This window comes from Erithacus rubecula (assembly GCF_903797595.1).
Source record: "Erithacus rubecula genome assembly, chromosome: 1".
Lineage (NCBI taxonomy): Eukaryota > Metazoa > Chordata > Aves > Passeriformes > Muscicapidae > Erithacus > Erithacus rubecula.
Genome location: NC_136658.1, coordinates 27,735,399 through 27,759,212, shown reverse-complemented (window position 1 = coordinate 27,759,212; position 23,814 = coordinate 27,735,399). Strand labels below are relative to the sequence as shown.

Sequence of the window (23,814 nt, the reverse complement as noted above, 5' to 3'; positions counted from 1 at the left end):
AAAAAGAAAACGCCCAGAAAATCAGGAAAATATGGGTAAACTATAAATGTAGAAATGCCTCCTTACTGCCCTGCTATAGTTAGGTTTTGGGATCACTTACCAAGCCTGAAGAATGGAGGCTGCATAGTCTCTTTGATTGTGATTGATATTTGGCCTAATGTGCTCTCCTTTGGCACTGTGATATATATGAGGCCACACCACAGACTAGAGACTTCTGTGGTGGTAGTTTTCAACTCCGAACAACTTTACCACCAAGGCCACTTCTATTTAGATCATTTCTATTTAGACCTTTTTTTACTGGGCATAGAGACACCAAAATAGAACCACATACAAAACTTGTGATTTTCAGTTATTTTTTAATTTTTTACTGATAAGGAATAGGCTGGGACTAGTGAGCTCTTAGGCTAAGCATTAATATGCTTTCCAGAAGCCATAATAGCTGAGCAGTTATGAAAGACCTGGGAGTAACATGAATTTTTGTTGCACCTTGAAAAGGCTGGTCCTCTCCTGATGAACTGTTGTCTTCCTTCTCTCTGCTCCCTCAGGCTGTCAGGTCAATGCCTGTATTTTAACCTTTGATGAGTCCACGAGTTAAACCATTACCGACTACAATCAAGTCACCTCCCTGTTTCCACTTTCTCGTTTTCATTAGCATGTATCTTGCTGTCAGGCTATGATTGAAGGACAGCTACAACTTATAATGGACTTGTTCACATAAAGATGGATGGGTTACAGAGTCATAGAATGCAGGAAGAAATCAACAACATTTCAGTATCAACTATGCATTATATAGCCTGTATATAAGCATGATAAGGCCACTTTCACAACAGGTGTGGAAGTCCTGCATTATTAGAGGAATTAAAAACTAGGGATTTTAGGGTAACAAAAATAATTGTGAAAATATACTGAGATTTTCTGAGATTATAACTTAAGAATATAACATTGTGGAGGCTACTATTTGCTCTAAAGATCTCTATTCTCATGGTAAAGTCCTTGAAACTGGTCCAGGGACTGCTCCACCCAGAAAATTTCCATTTCATCAGAGAAAGGCTCTGTAGGAACTAAGTAACTCAGAATTACATTCTTCATGAGGTGAAGAACCTGGAACCAAGCTCATTGATTATTTAACCCTTCAGAAGACAGCACAGATGGCTGCTAATACCTGTTGAATTTCTGTTGGGGTTAGCGTCCACTGGCAGTAAGAAGCTGAAGAATCCAACATAAATCCAAGCACATAGTGAGCTATCATGTAGCACACAAGGAGAAAAAATGAGCCATAGCTAGTATGAGAACCAAGAGTGAGACATTTTTCCTTTATGGTCTATAGGATCTCATTGGATCCTGTTCCCAGCTGGGCAGAGAGGACAGTTTCACAGACAGCTCTTTCTTGATAGGCCATCCCCAGGCTATAAAGAATGGAGCCAGATTCTTATTCACCTGCTGAGAAAACTTCTGTGCCCACAAGTTCATCTTAGAAGCGTTGTCTTTTAGGATCATGGACATTTTTTGGTAGTCAGAGAAGAGCTGGGTGAAGGGGTCCCAACCAAACCCTTCCTGCAACTGATCAAAAAGAATACAGTGTTCAAACAATTAAGTTATCATTTTACTGACATTATTCCTGTGTTACACACAATAGAATTTCTACAGGTCTCTGCACGTCTTCTAGAATGAATGTAAATTTAGATGTAAGCATACAGCTTTCAGGCTTTAGAGAATAACTAACAGCACTAAAGTACAGAAAAATACCTCCCCATTACACTGATCTCCCAAACAGACAGAGATTAAAGACACATTGGGAGTAGCCAGAAGTGTCAGCAACCTATTATATAAACTCCTGCTTTGGCGACAGTGCAAACAGTATCAGAGACGACACTGACAGAATAGCTAGAAAAAAAGAGCACAGGAGAACAAGGCATATTGAGAAAATGGGAAGGAGAGATTATGAACAGGGCATGCTTTGCTAAGAATAAGAACAAAAGGAATTCATACACTCTGGCTGCAGAATTAGAGCTGCTCTTTCATGTCACATTTATTCCAGCAGTCCTTTTAGTAACCAGACAGAAGATGAGACATCCAGCCTATAAGCATGGGTAAGGCAGTGGCTAAACTGGTAAGGTATCGTGGGAAAATTTATCCTCTTAAAACTGTTCCACTCTGTATAAATATTTTGTTATTTATTGCACCAAGAAACCCCAGAGGATGACTCTTCAGCTTGACGATTCAGATGATTCTCTGGGACATGGAAAAGTCAGGATCAATACTTCTCCAGTACATATTCTTTGCCTCATATAAAATGTGAGAGCTCTCAGACAAGGGAGCTGAGGGATACTCACCTCACAACAGTCAGTAGCTTAAGCCATCATAATGGACATCTGCTTTGCAGTGCCCAGTTAAAATCAGGCTGAGTGCTCTCTCCATTAGGCTAATAGTTTCTAAGAGGATTAAGGGAAAGGGGGAAATCTCTCTTTCATGCTTCCTGAGAGAATGCACCTTAATCCAGGACAGGGATTTAGAGTCTCAACCACAGTAAGAGATCCAGTTCTGTGTGCAGGGGGATAGGCTGAGCCCATCCTCTTGCCACATGATGGACACTAGCTCCACTCAGTGCTCAGGATGATGTGAACACCCTTCTCTCCATAAGTTTTTAAAAGGCCATGTAGCACACCAGGAAACTGTTCAAAGCCTGGCCCTTCTAGACACTTTAGAGTGCCAAAGTCTTTTTGACAACTAGCCCACTGTCCCACAGAAAATCAGCTGTGGAGTAAAGTGTTGTACCCAAGTTTGATCCTCCTTTTCCTATGTTGTATAATGCAGCAGCTCCTGTTTCTCTTCCAGGGAGAAAGATTAGGACATTGCACTGAGCTATCTCCCTCAGTGACTAAGCCCAAATATGGAAAAGGAAGGTTTTCAGGAGACATCAACTTTAGGCACTCTGCCTGTTTACCTCCCAGGTGCTTTCTGGGCCCAAGATAAACCCTGACAGTAATCAAACACTCAGGAGGCTTCACAGCTGCAGTCACCAGGCTGCAGACATCCCTCTGACACAGGCTTCAGTGGCTGCACTAAGAACACACACACCCTTTTCCCTGTTACCTGCAGGTATGTCTCCAGAGCAGTCCACACGATCCAGTCCTTTAGCTGAGCACCTTTCTTCAGATAGTCTTTTATCCTTTCCTCCCGGCACTGTGGCCCGAGTGCCTTATGGGCTTGATGCCTGGGAATGCCCAGCACCTCCTCATGAACATAGACAGACCAGAGATTGCATGTGGCCTCTGTGGTGTGAGGGGGAAACTCCCATGCCTGCTGCTGTTGATTGTGTCCCAGCTCATGGATGGGACCCCAAAGACCAGTGGTTTGCATGTGCTCCACATCTAACATCCCCTTTGCTGAATCCAGGTGGGCCATGATGGGGTAGCCAGAATGCATCCATCCTGCAGAAGAGCCAGGTAGCAACACACATCATTAAGTGCTCACGTCAGTGCTTCCTAGAAGTAAGTGATTAGTGTATTTTTTTCATTTCTCTAGTGCCTTTCCTCCATCTCACAAATAACACTTTTTCATTACCATGAATAACAAACTTTTCCCAGTGTGACGTATGGAAATACATGAAGTTTCACTCTAACAGGTAGTCCCCCTTACAAAAGTCAAACAAGTAAGGGTAGAACTGAACCATCACTTAAGTGCAGTTTTGCCTGCTTTCCCTTTTTATTTGTAAAAGTACACTCATGGTTGGACTGAGGCTGAGGTTTTAGGATGAGAAGAAAAGCCTGACCATTGCCCAGAACACACCTGAACTCTCACAGGTTGGGCACAGTCAGCACCAACACAACCATGCAATAATGTGATTCAGCACCAAGGCACTCCTTGAGTGCTCCTGTGCAAAGTGTGGATACTGTAGGCCTGCACTCCACTGATCACTGGTGTGGATGAGACACATGGAAAACAGAGTTTGTCATGTGTAAGGGCTACAAAGCTTGGCATACTCAAGCCTGTTCTTAACCTTGCAGAATAGTTAATCCATAAACAACTTTCCAGCAGGTTGCTAAACAAGAAACATGCACTGCAAGGGATTTTACTAATGCCTCCTTGGTGTCTTCTTCCCTAATTGGTCCTCCTTGAAGATTCCATGCAAGAGCAATGCCCCTAGATTCACATACCTGTTGTAGCAGGGGATAAACAGCAGGGGATAAACAGCCCTTTACACAGAGGGAGTCTGGTGAGTGAACAGCATTGGCAATGCCTTTCCTGCATAACTAGTGAACATGAACGTGAATGGCCTGGAATTAGTTTCTTCAGGAAGTAGTGAAGATCTTGAGCTTCCTCGTTTTTTAATAAGAGGGACATAAGCAATTAGCAATCACTAGCACTCAAAAAGTTCAGATCCAGAAATGTGAGTGAAACCATTCAGTCCACCCGAGCCAAAAGAAATTTTATGTCTGTAGACTATGATATTTTTAACTGGCATTTTCTCAGCATAGCAGAACCTAACACTCTGAAGATGTGCCACAAATTCTTTCCATTGTAGCTTAACAAAAGTTTAGGGCATCAGAGTTCATGCCAAGCCCTTGTATCACTGTGGGATGATGAATTTAACCAGTTTATTTTGAAAAAGAACTGAGCAAAGTTTTTATTGCAAAGTTCCATGTTTACTATATAATTTGATTCTTGATTGAAGGCACTCAGTTCATAACTGGAAAAGCTGGAGTGGGGGAACATCAGTGGCAAAAATACACACTCCTGAGCTTTGACAGCAATACTGGATCTGCTTCCACACTGCCATCATCTCGGGCACACACCTCTTTGGGCTAAGCTTTGCTCACAATAACCTTTGTGGAGCCCACCTCCAGCAAGTAGGCATACAGAGGTTTAAAAGTTGTAACTGAACACATTAGAACAGTCCTGTGGCTGAGCCAGAGAGAAAATAGTAATCAGGACACTGCTTCCCAGCTGTACTGGCTCTGCAGTGCATTCAGAGGGAGTATGAATAACTACATGTGAGCTAAAGCCACTGCAGACAGCAGCTCTGCCTCTTAACATACCTCAACAGGAGAACAGCTGAGGAGATAACACCAGTTTTGAGAGCAGGGAAGCATCTGGAAAGATCAGGATGTTTTTCAAGCCCTGCCTTACCACATTTCCACACTGAAGGAGCAGCTCACAATTATGCAAGGGTCACAGTTATTTAACACCTCACATATGTTCCCAGTCTGGTTTTAGCAAAATAACCTTGAAGGAACAGACACTGTTGCTAGAGGCCACTTGCCTCTCAGCCCTGGAGAAGGCCATATGGCAATGTACCTACCACATGAGATCTGGACATCTGTTACAATCCTCTCTGGCCTTGGGAATTTTGCTGGTACAGCTGCCAGCCTGCTTACTGCCACCATGATCTTGTTCCACAGGGTCAGCAGCGGCCGGGGGTCCTCCATGTGGCGGATGCTGTCAGAAGGCACCGTCAGGATGAGATTCTCCACAGCCAGCTCTGCCCAGGGAGCAGGGTAGTGCCGGATACAGGCCTCCCACTGCTTCTCACAGGTTTCCCCTACAGCAGTAACACAGAAAATCTGTTAAGCACAATTCTGACTTTTGAGCATGCTCACAGAGGTCAGGCTCAAAGAAAGAGACCAGGTCATGAAAATTTATTGGAAAACAGTATGTGGTAGTTGCATGACAGTGAGTGGTGGCTGTTAAATAGCCAGTCCTCAATCTGTTCTTGGGAAGCCTCCTCAGACTCTTTAATAGATAGGAAAAGGACTGGCATATAACAGAGTAGCATAGCAAGAACAAATCCCTGTTTCCTATCAGAGAACAAGAAGCATCAAGTTTCTCCAGGGTCTCGTTTCTTTTTGTCCAACAGAGCTGCCATTTCACATAACAATGCTGGTTCTGTTCAGCTTGATGAGGAGAGGAGAGGAGAGGAGAGGAGAGGAGAGGAGAGGAGAGGAGGAGAGGAGAGGAGAGGAGAGGAGAGGAGAGGAGAGGAGAGGAGAGGGAGAGGAGAGGAGAGGAGAGGAGAGGAGAGGAGAGGAGGAGGAGAGGAGAGGAGAGGGAGAGGAGAGGGAGGAGAGGAGAGGAGAGGAGAGGAGAGGAGAGGAGAGGAGAGGAGGAGGAGAGGAGAGGAGAGGAGAGGAGAGGAGAGGAGAGGAGAGGAGAGGAGGAGGAGAGGAGAGGAGAGGAGAGGAGAGGAGAGGAGAGGAGGAGAGGAGAGGAGAGGAGAGGAGAGGAGAGGAGAGGAGAGGAGAGGAGAGGAGAGGAGAGGAGAGGAGAGGAGAGGAGAGGAGGAGGAGAGGAGAGGAGAGGAGAGGAGAGGAGAGGAGAGGAGAGGAGAGGAGAGGAGAGGAGAGGAGAGGAGAGGAGAGGAGAGGAGAGGAGAGGAGAGGAGAGGAGGGGAGAGGAGGGACTGCTGGAAACACGGGAAACTCAGCAGAGATGTCTTGTAGGATCTAGCGATGGCCACATGAGGGCACAGTAAAGCAGGCAGAGCACAGTACATTCTTTGCCAGAGATCAGTGGCAGAGATCAGTCTCCCTCTCCCCTGCACAGTGGTTTCCATCAGAAATAACAACTCCAGTCTCCAAGAAATGTTGGTGTGGACAAACCCTGTCCATTTTGTGAAAGCTCTTTCACCTACCCCCAGCCATGTAACAGGTTCAGAGTGACTAAGTGACTTACTCATAACCAGAGATTCATAGAATTGTACAATAGTTTTGATGGAAGGGATCTTAAAGGTCATCTGTTTCAACCCTCTTGCTGTGAGCAGGGGGGACATCTTCAACTGGATCAGGTTGCTTGGAGCCTTGCCCGATTTGACCTTGAATTAAGCATCCATCACCTCTTTGGGAAAGTTGTTTCAGTGTTTCACCATCCTCATTGTAAAGAACTTCTTCCTTATACATAGTTGAATTGATCCTCTTTTAGTTTAAAACCATTGTCCTTGTCCTACTGCAACAGGTCCTGCTAAAGGGTTTGTCCCCATCCTTCTTGGACTTGCCCTTGGTGAAGCTGTGCTGGCTGTTCCAAATCACCTCCCTGTCCTCCACGTGCCTTAGCATAGCATCTAGGAGGGTTTGTTCCATGATCTTCACAGGCACAGAGCTGAGGCTGACAGGTTGGTGACTCCTGGGGGCCTCTCTTCCACTCTTCTTAAAAATTAGTAGAAAAATGGGAATCCCAGAGGACCACACAGTAAGGAAAATAAATCTCAGTGTTCCTAAATCCAAGCATTTCTAAGACCTTCCTAAGCACAGGACCATCTTTCCTTTCACTCACTAGGAAAAAATCTGTGAGCAGCCCTCAGGCAAAAAGCACCAAGGGAAAGAAACCTACCAAGCTTGAAGAAAGGAGCTCGGACTGCCCCTTCCACCGTGATGGGCACGTTCCCCAGGACACTCTTTGCTGGTACTATGATGTAAATGAGGCCACCCCAGAGGCAGGAAATGGATTGTTTCTGGCAGGCAACATCACAGGTGCGTATTACCACTGGTGCCCGTTTCAGCTCCTTGGCTTTAGAGAGGTCATCCGTGTGACACCCAACCTGCACCTGGCAAGAAGAAGTGTAGGAACAGCTGGTCAAAGGCGAGCCAGTGTGACCTGGCAGACTGCCCTCAGCACCCACTGAGCTCTCCACTGCAGCACTGTCCCTGCAGAGCACACACACAGAAGCAGCCTTCTGACTCCAGCCTACTCCAAGTTTTCAGCCTGTGGTGACCAGAGGCAGTAAATACAGTTTAAAAAAAAAGATGAAGCTCATGCTGTCCCTATTTCAGTCTTACAGATCTACTCCCAGTATTCCTGGCTTAACTGCATCCTTCACCAGCAGGTCATAGTACTGCAGGGACTTCTTCCACTGCACTGCACTTGCATTGATCATTCCTCCACCCTTCCCCAGCATCAGAGTCACTTCCTATATGATTTGGATATATGATTTGGAGAGATGTCATGACTGGCTTTTTATATTGTGCCTCTTCATTTGAGCTCTTATAATAAAACAGACAGCACGTGGCTGCAGGATAAGACAGAAGAACCTGAGTTAATTTTGCATTTCAGCTGCAGGGAGGTCACTGCAAAAAATATCCAAGTAGGTAAACATTTGCCTCTGTTGTATTTTGCAGAGAACAGGATCCCAAGTAACAATGCCTATCTCATCTGGATACATCTACATGAGCAGGAATGACAGCACTGTCAAAGGAATTTATGAGAGACCTAGGGAGATGAAATCAAGTTTGGCTCATAGAAGGGCCCAAGTACTAATCCTGGACCTGGAAAATCACCTTGATCAGGTTTTTTTGTTTTTTTTTTTCTCTATAACAGAACAAAAACCAACAGCCCTCAAGCACCAGCCACACTTCATTACCCTACCAGCACACAGAATGGGAGGAACGCAAAAGAAAAGCGGGAGGACACAAGGTGAAGAAATGATGACAAGGTGCCACAGGGTGGCAGCAGTAGGAAAGGGCGGGAAAGGTAGGAAAAGCCATTAAAGAGAAAACCCTTCCCCATGCTGTTTCTGAGCACTCACCCGACAAACACACCGGTGTAAACTAACGCCAAGCAGAGAGAATTTACCTTCAGACCAGCACCGACCACCAGGCAAGGGCACGTTATTACTGCTGTGTGCCCTTCGGGGAGGTAGAGCCCTGTGCTCCTCCAGGCTGCATTTCCTGAAACAGAAGAGAACACAGTCCTGAAGAGTCAAGGACTTCTTTGTCCAAACCATTACAGATCCTAGAGATTTCAAGTTGCAACAGGAGAATAATCTTCCATCTTTTCCCTTCCTCTTGCTCTACACTCACAAAACCATTTACTCAACTTGTAAGAAATACAGTTTCAAAAAAATTAACAAAATCATCAGCATTAGCAAGCAAGCCCATCCAGATTTGCACTTCTGGAAACGCCAAGTTTAAACGTGCTTTGTAGTATCTTCTAAAAATTAAAAGAAAAGAAGCCAAAACCCCAACACCTCCTACACTCAGATGCACTTATTCTAAAGACCTCATAAGAGGTGCCAGCTATGGTAGGATTACACAATTAAAGTTGTAATAAATAAAATATTTCCCAAATAACAGACTGACAGTGGTATTGCATTTTTCCTTAGTGACTGGTCCAGCACAAATTGGAGCTCAAAGGAATTGTCATTTTTTAGCTGACCAAAGTGATGAGAAAGCCTCAAAAGCCATTCTGCTAGGTGTACCTGAAAGAATGGTACCACTACAATTCAGCATGTTTCTAGACAGTCTTCCCATGGAAATGCAAGTCTCCTCACCATAAATCTCTTTAAACACTTGCAATTTACAGCATTTACAGTGCAAAACTGATCCACTCTACAGTATTGATCAGGCAGATTCCACTCCCTAGCTCTGACAAAGTTTACTTAGGCATATTTCAATCCAAACAAAGTCCTAAAAAGAGCTGAGCTGTCATTAAGCACCCAACTTACAACTTTGCCTGTCATCCAAGAAAGCAGAACAGTTTTGTCAAGCAAAACCTAATCCAAGGGAAAATGCAAATTAGATTATATCAGTGTGTTACTAGTTCATCTCAGTTTTGACGAATTTGCACCAAAGAGAGTTTTGAAACAGTGCTCAGGGTTTGCCAGCTTTTCTTTCTCATTTATGTGAAAGGACACAAATTCTGAGTATTTTCTGCTTTTGTCCTGACTTATTAGGGTAAAAACCAGTAAGAAGCTACTCTACAACTTTTCTCTTTGCACAGCCACTGCACTCAGACATTGCATTCCAGAAGAGCCTCCTTTATCTCAGTAGAACAATTTGGAATCAATTCCTCTAAATCATATTCTAATACCAAAATAATCTGTCCAGGGGATAAAATTTACTAGTGGGACTTAACTCAGAGTTTAAAACATATCAGTTATGAGCAGGAATCTCAGCAAGCTGATACAGACACAAGGCCTAAACTTAGACAAATCATTCACGGTGTAATGATTCGATACTTTGGCTTCAATGATGCTGTCAGCCCAAGAAGTTCCCTCAATACTTCCTCTTGTTTTCACCCCCAAAACCAGATCTTCCCTCCAGGGTGCTGACACACCAAGCAGTGGGATTGTGCTATAACTCAGGCCAAAATTATCTAGATTACAAATAAACTTTTTGTTTCTAACTCCACCTCTTTGCAGGATGGCTCCATAGATGGCTCTATCAGCACAACTACGGGAACAGCAACCTGCAGTGCAGAGTCCAGGGTTTCTCAGAGAAGCTTTCTTGCCAAAACCATTGTGCCATGCGAGTGCCCTGTGGTATCACTCGTTGGGGGCTCTTCTCCTGCCAGTGCTTGCGCACCAACAGGGAGGAAACAGGACTTCCATGGGGTGTTTCAGGCGCTGAGATCAGGGCTGGCCACAAAAGGAGCCTGTCTGCCACTGCACTGAGCTCAGCCTCCTCTCAAGCCCATGGTGAAATTGCACATCAGTGCCCGTGTTCAGGCATACACAGACACAAGCACATTGAGGAAAGGCACCCCATTGATCCCAGCAACAGGATGCCTTCAGAGGCAGAGAGATAACTCCTTACCTGGGTTTGTGCCATCGATTTCCACAGTGACAGGGAAGGCACAGACCCCAGCAGCAGGTTTCTGCACCAGGGCTGAGCTGTCTGTCATGGTGAAGGACAGCTCGGTGGCCATGCAGAGAAGCACTGCCTCTTTGGAGTTACTCTTGACCGGGCAGTGCCTGCTGACCTGCGGGATCCCAGTCCTCTTGAGCACTTTGGCCAGGATGCGGTGGAGCGAGGCATATGCTGGGCAGTCATGGGCTGGGATGTGCAGGAAGGCAGCACAGTCCTGTGCCAGCGGCTGCAGCCAGCCCTTCAGGGGCTCCGTGAGCTCCTGATGCTCCTGCAGCTGGGTGCTGAAGAGCAGGAGAGCCCTGCGGAAGTGGTAGTGCTCCCCTGGCCCCACGGGCGCGTACTTGGCTGCCTGGCCGCTCTGCCCCAGGATGCTCAGCCCAAAGCGGTTCAGGATCCTGTTGCCAGGATATTTTGCCACAGCGGCTATGCCACAGTTCTGGGAAGCCCAGTACCAGGCCTGGCCCCCCATCAGCAGGCCACCTCCCTCTGCCACAAAAGCGTGGATCCTCTCGGCATCCCTGTCACTGTAAGAAGTGCAGCAGTACACGCTGATGTCACCCGCCAGCTGTGACAGCTGCGACTTCACCTCTGCCTGAGACAGGAGGCTGCACAGCTTCTTCAGGCTGGGATCCACCGCCACCAGCCCCTTCCTCCCAGCATCCAGCCAGGACACAGCGTTGAGCAGGAATCTGGCCAGCTTTGGGGAGGACAGCTGGCTCTCATGGGTTGCCACCACCACGCGGCCGCGGCCGTAGCGCGCAGCAGCCAAGAGGCAGCGCTGGGAGCAGTCCAGGCACAGTGGGAAGGACAGGGCTCCGTGCACCAGCAAGGTGGAGGGGATGCCCCCCGTCACCAAATCCAGCTCTGACACCCCATGCAGGAGAAACTCAGCATCAAGGCTCAGGTTGGCCTGGTGCCTGCGGAGCCAAGAGAGGTGCAGGTTAGCCCCCAGCCCAGAATCCTTGGCACAAAATGACTGGTGTTATAGCTGAAACTTACGGAGTTCTTTTCTTGATTTCACAGGATATTCTGAGTTAGAAGGATCACTGAGGCCAACTTAAGCAGGTGGTCCACACAGAGATCAAACCCATTCCTTGACACTATTAGCAGCACCATGCCCCAACCAACTGACTTATTCTCAGTGGCCATCCTTGCCCCTTCCTTTCCTTCATGCCAGGACAACATGCTGTCAGTTCTTCCATTAAAATAAAGAAATCCATCCATTCCTCATTTTTGTCCTTTTAAAGCCTCACTTGTTACAGGCAAGCAAATCTGTAGGAATCTCAGCCCTCATTTAGAAAATGGAGTGAACAGGTCAAAAGGAAGCTTCTGGACCTCCATCCTTGAAGGACCACTTGAAAATCTAAATATCTTGCAGAAACTCAAAAATCAAACCCTTCACAGTTTTTTAAACTGCCCATAATGTGGTAATTGGCATATCTCCTTTAAGCCAAACTTTCTCCATTTGCCCCACCTTAGCCTTTTATGAACTAGGTGAGCCCAAAAGATTTCTGTGCCTTTTCCCAAGCTCTGCCACTGTTGAGAACTGAAGAAAGGAGTGCTGGGACAGATGGGCTACGTGGACAGGCAGACACACAGATAGACAAATAGTGAGTGACTGGAAGTTGAATTAAAGCCTTAACACATACACCTCATGCTACCTCACACTGTTGGTCTCCACAATAAAAAGAGACCAGGCTGTGCAAGGCTCTCTTATCTCTGTTATTTCCATATAACTCCTATATGTCACTGTGGAGAAAGGCATGCTGAATGACTCTCGTTTGCTTTGTGTACACTGTCCCCTGATTCTGCCAAACAGTTTTCCCCCAACACCTGTGAAGGATCTGTTGTTAATGGCCATTGCTGCCAATTCAGTGAGAGTAAATGATGCTGTCCTTCTTCACGCCCATAGGACAGGAATTAAATCTGCATCTCTTCTTTGATTATTGCTTTACTAAGACCCTTTGTCACATGGAGCATGTGCCCAGGCATATGGCACAGCCCCTGTCTCAGACTGAAGCCTGATTCTCTGCACACAAATCTGGCAGGAAGACCCAGATGGACAGAGCTGTTGTGTTACACAGAAATTGGAGATCTAAATTTCTCTGTAGCTCTGGATTCAAACAAAATCCCCACAAAAACAACCTAAACAAGGTGTAATACACCCTTACTTACCATTTGAAGTCTTGTTAATTGTGATGTAATTTTTCCTTCTGAATTCCCCACCCCTCTCCCTCTTCCATTCCCTGTGCATGAAGCAATGGGAACATACCTGTGCAGTGCAGGTGGTAACAAGAAGCAACGAGCAAATTTTAATTAAGCAACCTGATTTGTTAGCTGTGCCCTAAGCACTGAATTAAACAGCAGAGCTCTCTACTACCTTTACTGGAAAACAACAAAAAGTATCAAATTCCATTAATTGTTTGAAAATATTAGAAATTTAGTATTCTATATCCACAAGCAAAAGGCTGCAAAGCAAAGATGTGCAGGGAGGTTGACCATAATTACTGTGGCTGTCACTACAGTGAAATGAAGCTGCCACACAGGGGAAGTGCAGCAGCACTAATGCTCCTTGAAGAACCTGCTGTGCCTTATGTAACTTAGCAGAAAGTGGCAGAAGAAAGAGCGTGGCATAGCCACTGGCAAGGAAGAAGCAGGGCAGCATTGAGGACTGCAGTATCTGGTTAGTTGAGCAACATGAGTCATAACAGCCCTGAGTTTTACACCTGATAATTCAGAACCCAAAGAGCCAGGCTGGAATCCCAAACAAACTGGGAGCACTGAGATTTCTTGCCCACAGCTGTGTCAGAAGTTGAGAAGGGAGGAGGCACCCAGTCTCAGCTCTGGCCAGCTCCAGCAGCTTACCTGCAGAAGTAATTCCTGCAAAGAACAGGGTAAACAGGTTTAGCAGCTGTCAGCCAGAGCCTGGCCCAGAGAGCTGACCTGCTGCTTTATCTCAAGCCTGGTTTTCAGCTGTGGGAAAGTTGCCCTGAATGTAGAGACGTGTGGGGAGATGGAGAGGAGTTATTCCTCCTGTCCCTGTTCTGCTGCATTTCACTCAGGTACACTTGACCAAGCAGACTGCTCTGAAAGATGGCTCCTCTCATTTCCTTCTCTTAGAATGGATTCCCTGGGCCTGGTCCTGCTTCCCAGGAAGCGGTTGAAGACAACATTCTTTCGAATTGCAAAGAATGGGAAGGTCCCCTTTGATTGGAAGGCAACAACTTCATCCTGGTTATTAATGAACCAGCATTCACCATCACCCTCCCCTCTCACCTCCCAAATTCTCTACAAACAATTCATCCACATGACCTGGTTGGTGGCTGAAAGAGAGAGCAATTCAGGTACTCACGGGACAATTAATGGGATCTTGGGAATCTTCTTGGCAACTTTGAAGAAACCTTTTTCCACAGAATTTCCTGTGAAGTACACACCAGCCACACTGGTCACCTGGTTCCCAGGGAATTCGAACAGTACCTTCTCCTTGCCATGTTGACTTGCCCAGTACCAGGCTTGGCCTCCAATAAGCAGCCCTCCACCTGCTTTGACAAAATCCACGATGCCTTTGGCCTGGGAGCTGTCATAGGCTTCCATGCAGAACACCCCCATGGATGGGCTGGGCTCTGCCCCCACCTGCACTTGGGTACCAGCCCCGAGCAGCACCTGGGACAGGGAATCCAACCGAGGATGAACCCCAACCAGGGAATCTGGGCAAGGCTTGAGCCACTCTGTGGCATTTCTGAGGAACTGGGAGAACTTGGGGTCCTTCAGGATTCCTTCATGGGAAACAACCACCATCCGGCCCTTCCCATACTGTGAAACAGCAATCAGGACCTGCTTCTTAGCACTCAGGAGCACAGGGTAGGCATCCTCTCCAACAAGGAGCAGCTCACAGGGAACAAAACCTCCAGTGAAGTCCCATGGCCCGACACCATCCACTAACAGCTCGTAGGTGGCACAGGTTTTCATCTCCAGGACACTCCTGTCTGGTGGAAAGAAGAAAAACCTCCATTACAGTAAAGTTCAGCAATAAGGAATAACTCTAACAACCCCATGGAGTGTTTTTTGTTGTTGTGTTGTGTTGTGTTTTGTTGAGTGTTGTTGTTGTTGTCTAGCAGGAGCTCCAAACCAAGAGGAGTCAGATTTGTGGATGCAACTTTTTGGGGATTTAGTCTGTTGTTTTGTTTGTTTGTTTGTTTGTTTAGCTCTGTTATACATTATTTACACATTTAAATAGAAGTGACAAGTATACCATGATTATGGAGACAAAGAGACTGTTTCAACAAATTCAGCTATGCACCATGGAGAAAAACAGGGAAATAAAGATATTCACTTTCCCATTAGCAATTTATTTGAAGAGCGAGAGTTCCAGAGGCTCCAGGATGTCTACTAGGAACTTGTATGGTAGAGGTGGTTTACACAGGAACAGCCAGAAAATTAAAAGACTGTATCAACACAATGCACAATGTAATTCAAACATGCAGTTCACATTTTAACTCCTAATTAGATACGTAAAGAGCTACATGCTGTTGCTGAAACATGGAATTCCAAAATTGTACTTTTCTACCTCCATTTAGGCACTACAAGCCCAGGCTTAGTAGTAGGAGTCAGCAAATGGAGATGACCAGCTTCCCTGCAATAACTGTCAGTTTAAAGCACACAGTACCCAGGAGAGCATGTATGGGCACAGGAGATTCATGCCCTAGTTCCCTGATCCAACTGTTTTACAATCTCAATAAAATATTTTTCCTTTCCCATGGCTTTGTTTTGTCTGTTTTCCCACCTGTGAAGTAAGGAGAGTGTACTGACCTTGACTGCCGAGCCCTTTGAGGTCTGCGAGTGACACGTGCTCTGTTAAGGCTCCCTCGGGTTGAAAGTTTGGCTCAGCTTTTCCCTGAAGCTCTCTTCTGCTGAGCTGGGGCAGCTGTGGCTGTGCAAACAGGAAGCCTTTGAGGTATGAGAGTCTGACCTAGTCCCACCCAGTCTGTGTCATTCAGGATGCAGAAGAGTAGATTTAAGCACAGCAACCACGGCAAGGGAAAGAGCTGCTCTGAAGGGGCGTGCACCTTTCCCTGGCAGCACCTCATGCCAACACCAGGCTTCAAACACACTTCATAGCTGGCTACCCTGAAAGCAAACCCTTGTCATCCAAACACAGCAAAATGGCAAGTCCTGGAGAAGCTGCATCCTTGGTCTGGATTTGTCACAAGCCCAGGATGCTTAGAAACAGCAACCTGATTTAGAAGGAGAGTATTGCTTAAACTCTCTGGTCATGCCTGGAAGCTCTGTTTTTCACCAAAACTATCATGGGACTCCACTACTGTTTTGCATATGATTCATGAGACAAAGCTGCTGATTAACATAGGATAAAAGCTATGCAGCCCAGTAACCTAGTGTTTGATTGCTGGCTTAGTCTGAATCCCAGCTTTGTGTCCCCAGGCTTGAAGAAGCACTACATGTACAGGCAAATACAGGTCTAAGTGCTTTAGGGTGTTTTACTACAAACAATGCAGCAAAGTAGTAACACAGCCTTGGAAAATACTGATTCTTTTTTTTTGTTTTGTTTTCTTTTTTTTTTGTGGTTTCTGAGGATTTGTTACTAATGGACCTACACTGACACACTGACCATGGTGCAGGGGAGAGGAAAAGCAGGTGGATAGTTTCAGCAACTCATATTAAATGACAGAATCACAGAACTACTGAATGGTTTGAGTTGGAAGGGACTTTAAAGAACATCTAGTTTCAAATCTTTTGCCATGGGCAGGGACACCTGCCACTAGACCTGGTGCTCAAAGCCCCACTCAACCTGGCCTTGAACTCTTCCAGGGATGGGACATCCACAGCTTCTCTAGGCAATCTGTGCCAGTGTCTCACCATCCTTTGCAGAGATTCTCTTCCTAACATCTAATCTAAACCTGCTCTCTTTCAAGCCATTTCCCCCTTGTCCTGTCACTACATGCCCTCACAAAAAGTCCCTCTCCAGCTCTCTTGTAGCCCCCTTTATGTACTGGAAGATGCCCCTGGAGCCTTCTCCAGGCTGAACAAGCCCAACTCTCTCAGCCTGTCTCCACAGAGGTGCTCCAGCCCTCTGATCATCTTGGTGGCCTCTTCTGGACTTGTTCTAAGAGGTCTGTGTTTTCCTAAGAACTAGGAACCCCAGAGCTGGATGCATCACCCCAGGTGGAGAGAGTCTCACAAGAGCAGAGGGACAGAATCCCCTCCCTTGTCCTCCTGTTCATGCAGCTTTGGATGCAGCCCAGGGCCAATTGCTTTTCTGGGCTGTGAATGTACATTGCCAGGTCATGTCAATCTTCTGGTCAAACCAACACCCTCAAGTCCTCCTTGGCAGGGCTGCTCTCAATTAATTCCCCGCCCAGACTGAATTTGTGCTTAGGATTGTCCCTCAGTTATTCTACATGGAGAAAAACCACAGGACTAGGTTTGATGTAAGATCAGCAAACTTCTTAGCCCCCACCACTCTTCTTATCACGGGATCTGAAAACTAACATCCTATGCTCTTGACTTAGGAACACACCCTGGCATTTATCCAGAACAAGGTGCGGCTGTTTTGAAAAGGATTTTAAGTCTCTTGACTGAAAGCAATTGTGACCATGTAACAGAATTCCCAATTCCTATGTAATCATAATTTTTCCATTTCAATTCAATTCTATTTCATCACATTAGACCCTGAGCAGACACAACTACAGATTACCTCCTCTTCCTAGAGAGAGAAGGCAGAAAACTCAGCAGGAACAGAGAACTTACATGTCTAACAAGAATTGAAGGAAGCTGCAGAAGACTGAGTTGGTTGTCTCTCACATCAATTAGGAGGAAATAACCACTAGACCTGGGCTCACACAGAAGGAAGATCTTGGCTCCTAGCTGCTTCCTCTCTTAACATGGAAGTAAAAATTCTCCATGACAATGTCTCAAGACAAAGGTTCTGAATTCCTCATTTGCCCTCTCACCCCTTCTATCTTTCACCTCCAGAGTTCCTACTCCCTGCAGAGCTGAGAATACTGTGAGAGTAGGTATTGGAGTAAACATTTCTAAACCTTGCCAGATGACTAAATCTATCCTAGTCTTTCTTCTGTCTCTGGAAAAGGGGAAAAATGTCATTGAGAAGGTAACTGGGTTTCATTAAATGCAGACCTAAGATTTCATCATCTGCTGTTCAAAAGCCATCACACACAAAAGAGATATGATTCAAAGGAAGGAAAACTCCTTGGTCCACTCAGGAAGAAGATCTGTGAGACAGAGGACCTGGGCAAACTCTGAGGGTGAATATGGGAATAAATTTTGTGTGTTAAGTGGTCAGTCACTTTCAGGAGAGTCTTTAAGGTCCCTACAAAACATGGGAGGACCTCCATGAGTAAAGATTACAGGATTGTGCAGTATCTGTGAAGTATAGGGTGAAAGAGGCAAGACAGGCACTGAGATGTCTCACCTGTTAAGAACAGAGGCAGCCTAAGTGAGTGTGACACACCATTTCTAAGGATTTGGATGTTCTTCCTCATTAGGGTGGGCCCATGGGTTTTCCAGTCTTTCCTTCAGATTTGCAATCTAGCTATCTGCACTGTAATTAAAAATCAAGAATGCTGCAAAGTAAGCAGTGAGAAATTGGTGAACTCTTGCTTATTGCCATGTTTATCAACAAATAGAGCAAAGAGAAGATTCTGATGTTTGGCATTTGCTGAAGAGACAAAAATACTTAATTTTCATTGTGGGTTCATCAGCAACAAAGTTTTGAACTGAAAGAGGGTAGATTTGGATTTCACACATTTGGCTATAAGAAACAAATTTATGTTAATGGCAGTGAGACACTGTAATGGTCCTAACATCCAACCTGACCTTCCTCTAACACAGCTGGAGAAGTGGGAGGAAGCCAAGCAAGAAAGTTTGCATGGGAAACACAAAATTAGGGAAAAAATACATTAAGAAAACCTCTCCAAAGTTACATAATAAAAGTTTAAAAAAACAAAGTTAAATACTTCTAAGAGAAAAAGAGCCAAAGCAAAAGTAGATTAGATTGCAAATTAATGAGAACTCTAAAATTAGATCAAGATAGAAATTATCAAAAGAAGCTACTGCAGGTATTTTGTTATTTTTAACAATGACAGTCCTAAGAGATATTAGGAAACAGACTGTAAGTTGATAAAGCCTAAAAAATCCATGTTTTTTTAGTAAAAGTGCAGCAGTATCAATCAGGCAATTACCATGTGTAATTACTGTTATTGGCATTATTTTCACGTGGCGCTTCACAGCAATAGATTTTAAAACATTACAATTTCCAAGCCTAGTAAAATGTTGCAGCAGTATAAGGAAAAAACAATATGAATTGCCCATCCTTTCTGGTGATGTTACCATGCACTCATTGGGGTACACTCACTGGCTAATGGAATGCAAAGAAATAGAAAATCTGAATGTCTAAACATTATTCGTCCAACAATCTTAATTGTTTTCAAGGCAAGGAAAGAACAAAATGAAAGCAACTAATGAAACATGATCAGGTATTTTTCAATTCATTTTGCATTTGGAAAGGTAAATAACATCTTAATTATAATTCATTTTACTGAATTTCTGTGAGTTGAAAGTCAGCCAGTGAGCTATAACTGGTAAAGACAGGAATGCACTGAATCAGGAGAGATACCTATAAAAAAAAGTGCTGTTTAGTTTCTTTGAAAACCGATACCTGGGATCTAAAAAGAACAGCATAAATCACATAAATGAAATCACCAAATAACAGAAATTAATGTAAAGAAGCACAGAAGAAATCATAACCTTACTATAAAACAATTTTTTTAAAATGAGACCTTGCCTAATTGTAAATCCTATGGTCCCTAATTTTAGAAAAGTGTTGACATCTCTTGGTGAAACAGGGAGCTGAGCACCGCAGAAATTCCCAGGAAATGCAGACATGGAGCCTTTTTCCAGTCTGGTGCTGGAAGGGTTGAGTCTCATTTGCATGCCTGCTGTGTAACAGCTCAGATCACTCCCCTGTAAATGCTGCTTGGCTTGAAAGCAGGGGATGAGTGCACACCACTGCTTTCGTTTGAAAAGGAGCAGAAAAGAGGTCTGATGGTCTTTGTGTGTGGGCCATGCCAATCTACTGCAGTGATGTGGTCATGGATATGGAAAAACAACAACTTTATCCCTCCCAAACCAAAAGGATGGTGTGGTACTTGATTTGCTATATCCTGTTGGGGAGCAAGGGAAAGCAGGAATACTGGGCCAGCTCAGTGAAGCTGAGACTGAAGACCAGGCAAGGCATAACTCAGCTGATGGGCAGCTTAACAACCTGTCACAGACATGTCACACAAAATATGAATGTAGGGTCAGAGTGATGAAGGTTTCTGCCCTACTGCAGACTTCAATGATAGCAGTGCTTATTGCAACAAAAAATATGCAATTCCATAAACTGAGCATTGCGTCATCCTTATCACCATTGTTTTTTATAATGCAGCAAGAAATAATTAAAGTCTTTGATCTATTAAGTCACATTCTTTTCCAGCTCAGTGTGTGACACATTAACAGATGAGCATCTGGGATTTCCTTGGGATTTCCACAGTAATCCAACAATCCCTCAGAAGAAGTGTGTGCCAAGTGAAAAAAAACTTAACAAGTTTACTTAACCCATTGTAACAACTGATCAAGTTTTAAAGCCTTACTTCAAATAACATGAGTGCACAAATTATCATTGTTGTCCATGGTGTATGAGGTATCTTTGTTGTATCAGCCTCCCCAGGAAGGTCTTCAGCACACTCAAGCCATGCTGATTTGTATTTTGTGTTCCCTGGCAGCTGGCATCAGGGTATCCTCACTGATGTTTGGCTGTCTGTCCACCTGCCAGCTGCTGGCCAGTGCCAGTCAACACAGAGTGTGTGGCTTCTGCCTTTATTCCTTTCTTATACCCTGTGCTCAGCCCTTTCAAGCCAATCAAGCGTGAACCCAGTGCTCTTGATTAGCGTGGTTTCAGTTGCTCTTCCAATCACAAATGAATAATCAGGGTCATTCCTTTTTTGGTTACTCTGTTTGCTGTTATCTTGAAATGTCATCTTTGAGCTTGTACAGACATGCATTCCCCACTTCTCTTCCCAGTTCCCGGGAGTCTGCAGTGCCAGCATGATCAACACAGCTGGGCAAGTGAACTTCCAGGCCACAGCGTGTCACAGTGGGGCTTTGGTCTACCCACACACTGCAGTGACTCCAGCCATGGCACACCCGGGAAGCCAACCCTTTAACAGCATCCCAAAGGTCCTCCCTTCCTGATGAGCTTTAGGCCACCTGAGTCCTGCCTTGGCCTGTGTAGGACCTGTTGATAAAGATATGTTTGAGATGTGCTGCCCTATGCTATCTTTTATGGTTTAAGTCCAAGTCTTATTATCTTCAGCAAGTCTTCACATAAACCTATCCCTAAATCTAGCCTGTTGCTGACCATCTTTAGGTTGGCTTCATGTCCTGGGAGGCTGTTCCAGACTCTTGTTGGAATTTGTTATTTTTTCAGGACATTTTACTGCTTGGAATGTTCTCTGCAGCCTGAGGCAATCATCTCACTTGTATTTTGCTCTGCCTGAAAGCTATTGCCAAAATTTTAATTTTCACTTCACCTAAGCATAACCATCAAGGTCTGAAATCTTTCCTTTATGCATGCAATATATCTTCTGAGAACAGACCTGACACAAGGCACCTTTACAATGCTGTGGTACTATAAGCAGGCCTTGGAAGAGGCTTACAAAAGAGATTGTTCCAACCTGCCTTCCCTCCATCCATACCCTACTGAAAGCATTCTGGCATTGACATCACCCAAGACACTTTGTTTGGCTGCTGTCTCTGTCCTCTTTTCCATAAAGCCCTGCACACACAACCCTTCAGGGAGGCCCTCAAACAGTATCTAAATAGTCTTTGAAAATTACTAAGGAGCATAACTTGCAGTACTTGGTTCAAATAACTTATGTAAGGGCTTGCACTGCTATGTTGTAAACTAGGGGATGGCTGGAAATATGAGCTGCAGAACATCTGTAAATGATCTCCACTAAAAGACCTCCTTTCCTTTCTAATACTTATCACTTTATTAAACTTGGTTCTAGCATGTTTGGCAGTTGTAGATAATTTGGCAACAATTACACATACTGCAATCTTTACATGCTAGATTATGAAGCAGAAAACACATAGCTGAAAAAGTACCAGTCCCAAACAGGAACTTCACTGCCAAACACAAGACAGAATTACCTGCAAAGATTTATTTTAAACCAACATATAGTTGGTTTATTATTAGAAAATTTAGATGAAAAGATTTCAGATGAATTGAGAGTGTAGGAGAATTCGTGTGCTAATGCTGACTGGAGATGGTAAATTTAGCACCCTACAGACTCACTACATGAAGAATTATCTCCTGTGTTTTTGCTGTGCCTCCCCCAACAAGACCAGCTAGACCTGATAGACCTGAATCAACTCAGATGCTTCTCTCCGTGTTCCCTCTGTGTATCAAGGTCCAGAGTCTATGCACAGATCCAGCTTTGTACCTCCTACAGATCTAATCTGCAATCAAATAACTCATCCATGTTAAATTTCAAATCGAGAGCAGCTAGAAGCTTCTAGACAAAATGCACGCAGAAACCACAATCCTTTCCTTCCCTGACTTCTCCGTTCTTACTCAATTTGAAAGTAAACTAAAGTGTACGTTTGAGTGGGGTTGAAAAGCATATTCTTTCTCCGGGGAAACCCGTAGATTTTGCAGTTTACACCCAGCTGCCAGACAGGTTCCTTTAGTCTCTTCTGCTTCTCCTTTCCTTTGTCACCTCAGGCTGCGGGAGTCGTTGTGCAGCAGGCACAGACGCAGCTTTTCGCTGGCACAGAGCGGCTCCCATCAGGTCAGATGCAGCCCGTACCCTCGCACAGCAAGCGCCCACTCCTGGGATTTGCATTGGAAGTGCCGCGAGACGGCAATGCGGCTCGGAAAGGCAGCTCCGGGACACAGCGCGCCCGCCTGCGAGCCTCCTCTCGCCGTCAGTCACGGCTTTTGTTACTGAGGGCTCCCGCATCACCTGCACAGCAAGCACCAAGCACCAGCAGCGGGCGGCTCCGCTCGCTGCCCGTGCCTGGAGCGCGGCCCCGGCGCTGCCCGGCAGCGGCGGGCGGAGCCGCGCTGAGCCAGCCCCGCGCCCAGCACCCACCGGGAACGCCAAGGGAGCGGGCGGGGAGGAAGGTTCAAGAATAGCCGGGAAAGGTGCCGCCCTATGCGAGGAGTGGGTGAAGCTGCGTGGCGGGGGGCGGGCGTTCAAAGCTTGCAGAGGAAGGTTGAGTCCATGTAACGTTTTTGCTTTCCTTATTTATGGCGGAGGTGATTGACATGGTTCTAGCCCGATTTTACATTATTGGATTTTGCAAATAATTTAGCCCAATGTATTGTACCATACCTAAGGCACGTACAGATGCTGAGTAGCCCATAATTAGATTGGTCTGCTAATTCCTGCGTATTTGTACTAATGTTCTTCATATTACGAGGAAAACACATATTTCTATTTATGCATCCCCAAATACTCCAGCAGCAGGTTGATGCACAAATTGGTACTACTTTATCCGGATGGATACAGACGGGCAAGCCACAGAGCTTACACTCTGTGCCCTAAACATGTCTTTCTTTACCTTTCCTGGTCCTGAGTAACAAATGGTTTTCAAGCACACGGCTCCTAATGGACTCCAACCAAGGGATGCCCGAGTTTCCAGGGCCATATGCTCGCTGTCGGCACGCTGCTTCTGTGCCCACCTCTACCACCTTTTCCGGGACCACCCAGTACTGCGTGATGGGCAAAAGGAAATAAGCCATGCATCTGCACAGGGTTGCTAAAACTGAGGGGTCAGACGGGTTCCTTTTATTATAAGCGCAGCTTACAGTAAAGCTTTCCCACGGCAGGACGCATCAGCTCCCGCTCGCTGGGCCGGGCTCCTCTCCATCACCAGCGAGAGGTGCGCACACCTGCCCTGCAAGCTCGGCGCCGTAAAAGCGCGCCCTGCCTCCTGTCATAAATAAGCTCCTCTTCTTCCTCCTTTCTTCTTCTCCTCCTTTGCCCCCACCGCCCCGGAGCGTAACGAAGCCGGGCGGCTGCCTTACCCTCGCCGTCCTCTCCGCCCCCGGGATCAATACACACTTTCACCCCGGCCCCTGGCACGGCCGGGCGCTTTGCGGCAGCTCGGCGGCCGCTCTAGAAACTTCTCGGTCCCTCCCTCTCCCCTC

The 23,814-nt window shown here is 45.6% G+C and overlaps 1 protein-coding gene across 3 annotated transcripts; it reads right to left on the bottom strand.

Moving 5' to 3' along the window:
• Nucleotides 1-346: 346 nt before the first annotated feature.
• On the bottom strand, nucleotides 347-23,788 carry TCAF2 (TRPM8 channel associated factor 2). Of its 3 annotated transcripts, none has more exons than XM_079298779.1 (9): nucleotides 23,692-23,788; nucleotides 15,390-15,510; nucleotides 13,933-14,566; nucleotides 10,527-11,497; nucleotides 8,566-8,660; nucleotides 7,327-7,540; nucleotides 5,303-5,542; nucleotides 3,094-3,431; nucleotides 347-1,560 (listed from the first exon to the last, which is right to left on the bottom strand). In XM_079298779.1, the coding sequence occupies exons 3-9, from the start codon at nucleotides 14,547-14,549 to the stop codon at nucleotides 1,315-1,317; spliced, it is 2,721 nt and encodes a 906-aa protein (XP_079154905.1). In that variant the 5' UTR covers nucleotides 14,550-14,566; nucleotides 15,390-15,510; nucleotides 23,692-23,788; the 3' UTR covers nucleotides 347-1,314. The 3 variants fall into 3 exon arrangements, with proteins under 3 accessions (XP_079154905.1, XP_079154906.1, XP_079154907.1); XM_079298780.1 differs by lacking the exon at nucleotides 23,692-23,788 and adding an exon at nucleotides 15,612-15,704; XM_079298781.1 differs by lacking the exon at nucleotides 15,390-15,510.
• Nucleotides 23,789-23,814: the final 26 nt, after the last annotated feature.

Excerpts from the sequence above, each read along its gene's own strand:
- TCAF2 (XM_079298779.1), bottom strand. The coding sequence starts at position 14,549 with ATGAAAACCTGTGCCACCTACGAGCTGTTAGTGGATGGTGTCGGGCCA. Across the intron at positions 8,661-10,526 it reads AATCGATGGCACAAACCCAG|GAAATGCAGCCTGGAGGAGC; the intron begins GTAAGGAGTTAT and ends CTTCTGTTTCAG. Across the intron at positions 3,432-5,302 it reads AGATGTCCAGATCTCATGTG|GATGGATGCATTCTGGCTAC; the intron begins GTAGGTACATTG and ends GCTCTTCTGCAG.